This window comes from Mus pahari, chromosome 2, assembly GCF_900095145.1.
Source record: "Mus pahari chromosome 2, PAHARI_EIJ_v1.1, whole genome shotgun sequence".
In the NCBI taxonomy this organism is placed as follows: Eukaryota; Metazoa; Chordata; class Mammalia; order Rodentia; family Muridae; genus Mus; species Mus pahari.
Genome location: NC_034591.1, coordinates 8406215 through 8410418, shown reverse-complemented (window position 1 = coordinate 8410418; position 4204 = coordinate 8406215). Strand labels below are relative to the sequence as shown.

The 4204-nt window shown below is 31.9% G+C and overlaps 1 protein-coding gene across 1 annotated transcript in view; it reads right to left on the bottom strand.

Moving 5' to 3' along the window:
• The window catches only part of Sema3a (semaphorin 3A), a 208621-nt gene that overhangs the window by 145352 nt on the left and 59065 nt on the right, over window positions 1–4204 (bottom strand). Inside the window, exon 3 of the mRNA XM_029535134.1 lies at window positions 1623–1685. Within this exon, the coding sequence (XP_029390994.1) occupies window positions 1623–1685 (63 nt within the window). The remainder of the gene's footprint in view (window positions 1–1622; window positions 1686–4204) is intronic.

Below are 4204 nucleotides of genomic sequence, written 5' to 3'. Positions count from 1 at the left end.
TGGAACTCACTTTGTAGACCAGGCTGGCCTCGAACTCAGAAATCCACCTGCCTCTGCCTCCCGAGTGCTGGGATTAAAGGCATGTGCCACCATGCCCGGCTTGTTCAAAAGATTTTTAATGATAGGTTTTAAATGTGTATTCTGAATTACTTTATTTGCTGGTTTAATAAAATGGAATATTGTAGTATATAACTGCACACTCTGACTTCTGCTCCAGCTCCAGCCAGATTTCTCTGAATAGCACACTCAAGGCTTCCATGTGCATCCCTGAATTGTCCAGCTTTAGCAAAATGATTCTTGACCTATAATATCTCACCAACTTCACTACCCTAAATTCTCTGGGTTTATCACCCTGGGTTGTCCTCCAAACCAATCCTTTGTACTCATTAACCAGAATTCTCTAAATCCTAGGCATTTTATTATGGTAATTCACACCAAACCTCACCCCAATTCTTGGCTGTAAATCTCTACTTGTCCTTGTATTTTGATTGGAATCTGATTTTTCTATCCATCTACAAATCCAACCTACTAGGGCTCATCATCTTTAAATAGCCTCATGATTGAGTTTTATTATAATGCCTGTGTTTAGCAGGTAATTTACAGTGGCAGACTTCTAGTTGCTATTGATAATTAGATATACCAGGGTTGGGAACTTCTATGCCTTTTGTTCCTCAATCCATCTTCTTTTAGCAGTGTCTTTGTTATTAACTGAGAGAGCCAGTTTTTACCAGTGAATTAAAGTCTACATTTTAGGCAGGGGTTGACAATCAGATTGCCTTTTGATAACACATGCTTAGACATGGATGTTGGAAACACACAGGATGAATTTCTTCTAAATGTTAATATTTAAAATAGACAAAAGGTTTAGGTGTAATTTTGTGTTTTAGATTTCCTGAAATATTGATAAGGCATAAAATAGAGTACATATGTTATAATGAAATTATAGTAATCTATTTACTAATAAAGTTGAACTGTTTTTATGGTTTGTTCAGATTTGAAGCTTTACTTTCAATCTATTGCATACTTTGTCATCAAGTTTACCTTAGGAAGAAATGACCTATGTAAAAGTTATTTACCTACTGATGAATGATAAACCCGTTATAGCATTGCATAAATTGTGTTTGATGCCATAGTGTCTAGGATACTGTAAGTTACATAGTTAATTCTTACTATTTTTTGAATAATAACAAGAAGGATAGAAAAACTAGTAAGAAAATGTAAAAGAAAGATTAAAGAAAGAAAAATATGATGGGTAAAAAGAAAACAAAAGTAATTTAATAATGATGACCTTGGGACAAATTATCATTCAGGAGAAACCAGCAAGAACTAACATATTTAACTCTATCTGTACAAATCATTTGCCATGTAATATAGGCATGTATGATACAAAGTTGCATTTTGATAATTATTGTCTTCACAAATAAACCATCAAAGAATTATTGTTATCATTACCTACTTTCTTTATATAAAATTATATTTCTATAATTGAACAAAAACACTTACTCTTCCAGTGATTAGATTTGCAGCAAAAGAATGTTATTCACAAGAATTTGAAAGAAGAAATCACATAGTAGTAAATTACTTAAGAAATTACTAAAATAAGTTAGCAGATTAACACTTACCAGGATATCTTTTCCAGCCCATTTGCATTCATCTCTCCTGGTATAAGATACTGGCCACACAATCTAAGGACACAGAAGAATCATATTTTTATGCAATTAAATTTGCCAAGATATTTGGTACTGTATAATCTTTTGTATTTATTTGGCACATCTCAGGGAAAGAAATACTATATGCAGGAATCTTTCAAATTTGACTCTTTTAACAATAGCTAATACATTTCTATATACTAAGGTCATGCATTCTCCATCTATAAACTATTTTTTGCAATGTATGAAATTAGAGTTGGAAATCTATTAAGGGATTCATAGATGTGAGCAGTTCAGTGTGGGAGGAATTGCTGAACCAAACTCTAGCATGGCAATAAAGTGTGAGACCAGAAATGTTTGGAAAATACAGCTCATGAAGTAATCTCTTTCTTGTTTGCCTTCCATTTCTCTCCAAATGAAAATAAGAAATATTTAAAAGTAACAACATATGTTTTGAGATGATGAAAATGGAAACAAAGAAAAATATAGCTCTGAAAAACTGCTTCTTTGACTGGGCATGGTGTTTATTAACTATAATCCCAGTACTTGGGAAGCTGAAAGACTTCCAAGGTCTTTCATTGATTACAAATCCAATCAAAGTAGAAGAACCACGATGCTACTGATGGTGACTTAGACAGTTGAATACATTTTCTCTATAATAGCAATATAAATACTCTCATCCAAATTTTAGTATAATAGCATCTAAGTTCCAAGTCTCAAAAATTTTCCTTGGGTTTTAATTTTAATAGCTCTTTTCTCCAGTGGACAAAACAATGTACTCCTTCTTCAACAGTTTTCTCTTCGAGTTACATTTGTTAATATCCGAGGGGAAATGCCATACATTAAATAAAAATCCAGAGTCAGTGGCAGTTTATTATTTATGTGTGCTAGAAAGCTTTTAGCCTCAGGATGATTGATTGCCATTCATTTGAAGCCTCAAGATAATTCACTGTAAATGGTCACAAGCTCAGGTAAAGATTGAGATTTCAACTCAGGGAATTGGAAGCCCAAATGCAGCATACTTATAAACAAAAATTTAGGAGTCATTGAAAGGACATATGATTCCTTGAGAAATGCATTTCAAGTTCATATAACAAATATGATGTTTAAGAATAGAATGGGTAACTCATTTTTTATTATTAAGCTCTTAATTTGTTCTCTTCTAAGTGATTTTCTGCACATATGTGTTTGTGGGTCTAAATTAAAACTGAGATAAAAACCTGTTCCACATAATGTAGTCACACATTGAAGACATTCAGAAATAGTTCATTGATCATGTTTATGAATGAACATCACTCTGAACTTTGACAGTTTAGAGGAGAATCCCATGGCCATCTGTCTTCAAGTTGGCAATTGAGGTCAGGGAGTTTTATCTTTTAAATTTGAAGTTCACAGCGGTTGAGGATAAGATATAATGTTTCTCTGTCCAACCATAAACTAAGATTTATTGAATATCATAGCGAAATTCTAGCTAAATTGTGCTATAATTAAAATATTTTATCCATATATATATTGACTTTAGAACAAATAGATTTTAGAAGACACATTCTTTTCATTTTTCTAGTTAATTATTTTTGCTAAGCAATTATTAGTTTTATTTTGTGTTTTTCACTTCTGTCAAAAATTAGTAATTTTATAATCTTATTACATTTTTTCTTTACTCAAAAACTAGTTAACTACAAATATCTTAGTTTCTGACTCCATTATTTAATGTATTTCATGATCTACTTTACATGTGAATATGTGAAGATGTGCATGCAGAAGTGTAGACTCTAGAAGCTAATGTTGGGTATATTTCTTAAATGCTCTCTGTTTTATTTTTACTGTAATGTTAGTGAACCATGAGCTAATAGATATGCCTAGACTGGCTGACCAGCAGATTGCTTGTTCCCATTGTTTCAACCTCCTAAGAGCTACGATTAAAGGACTATTCTAAGATCATGGCACTTTAAGTGGATGCTGTAAACAGAGCACAGGTTGTCATGCTTGCCCATGAAGCACTTGAATATATCTCTCTTACAAAATTCTAGCATTGTAAAGTACTTATTTGGTTCTTTTAAAATTCAGACACAATTTGTTTCATTGCAAAGTTTATAACATGTGTCTAAAAGAAAGTGTTAAATATAAAATTTACATTATTAGAGGTAGCATGTGGGCATATCTCTATCTATCTATCTATCTATCTATCTATCTATCTATCTATCTATCTATCATCTATCTATCCATCCATCTATCTATCTATCATCATATATATGAAGTTTACAAAACAACACAAGATATCCTCATAATTTTGTTAAATATGATATCCTAAATTTAAAATAGCAAATGGTCTAAGTTTCTACTTCACTTAATAAAGAATTGTTTCTTTGTATAAGATATCAACACAAAATTTCTTATTTTTTGACCATTTAAAAGTTGATTGTGAAAACCAAGAAGGAAGACCATCTTGTGGATACTCATTCTTCCTTGGAATAAGGAACAAAATACCCATGAAAGGATTTAAGTACAGAGACAAAATTTAGAGCTAAGATGAAAGGATGGACTATCCAGAGACT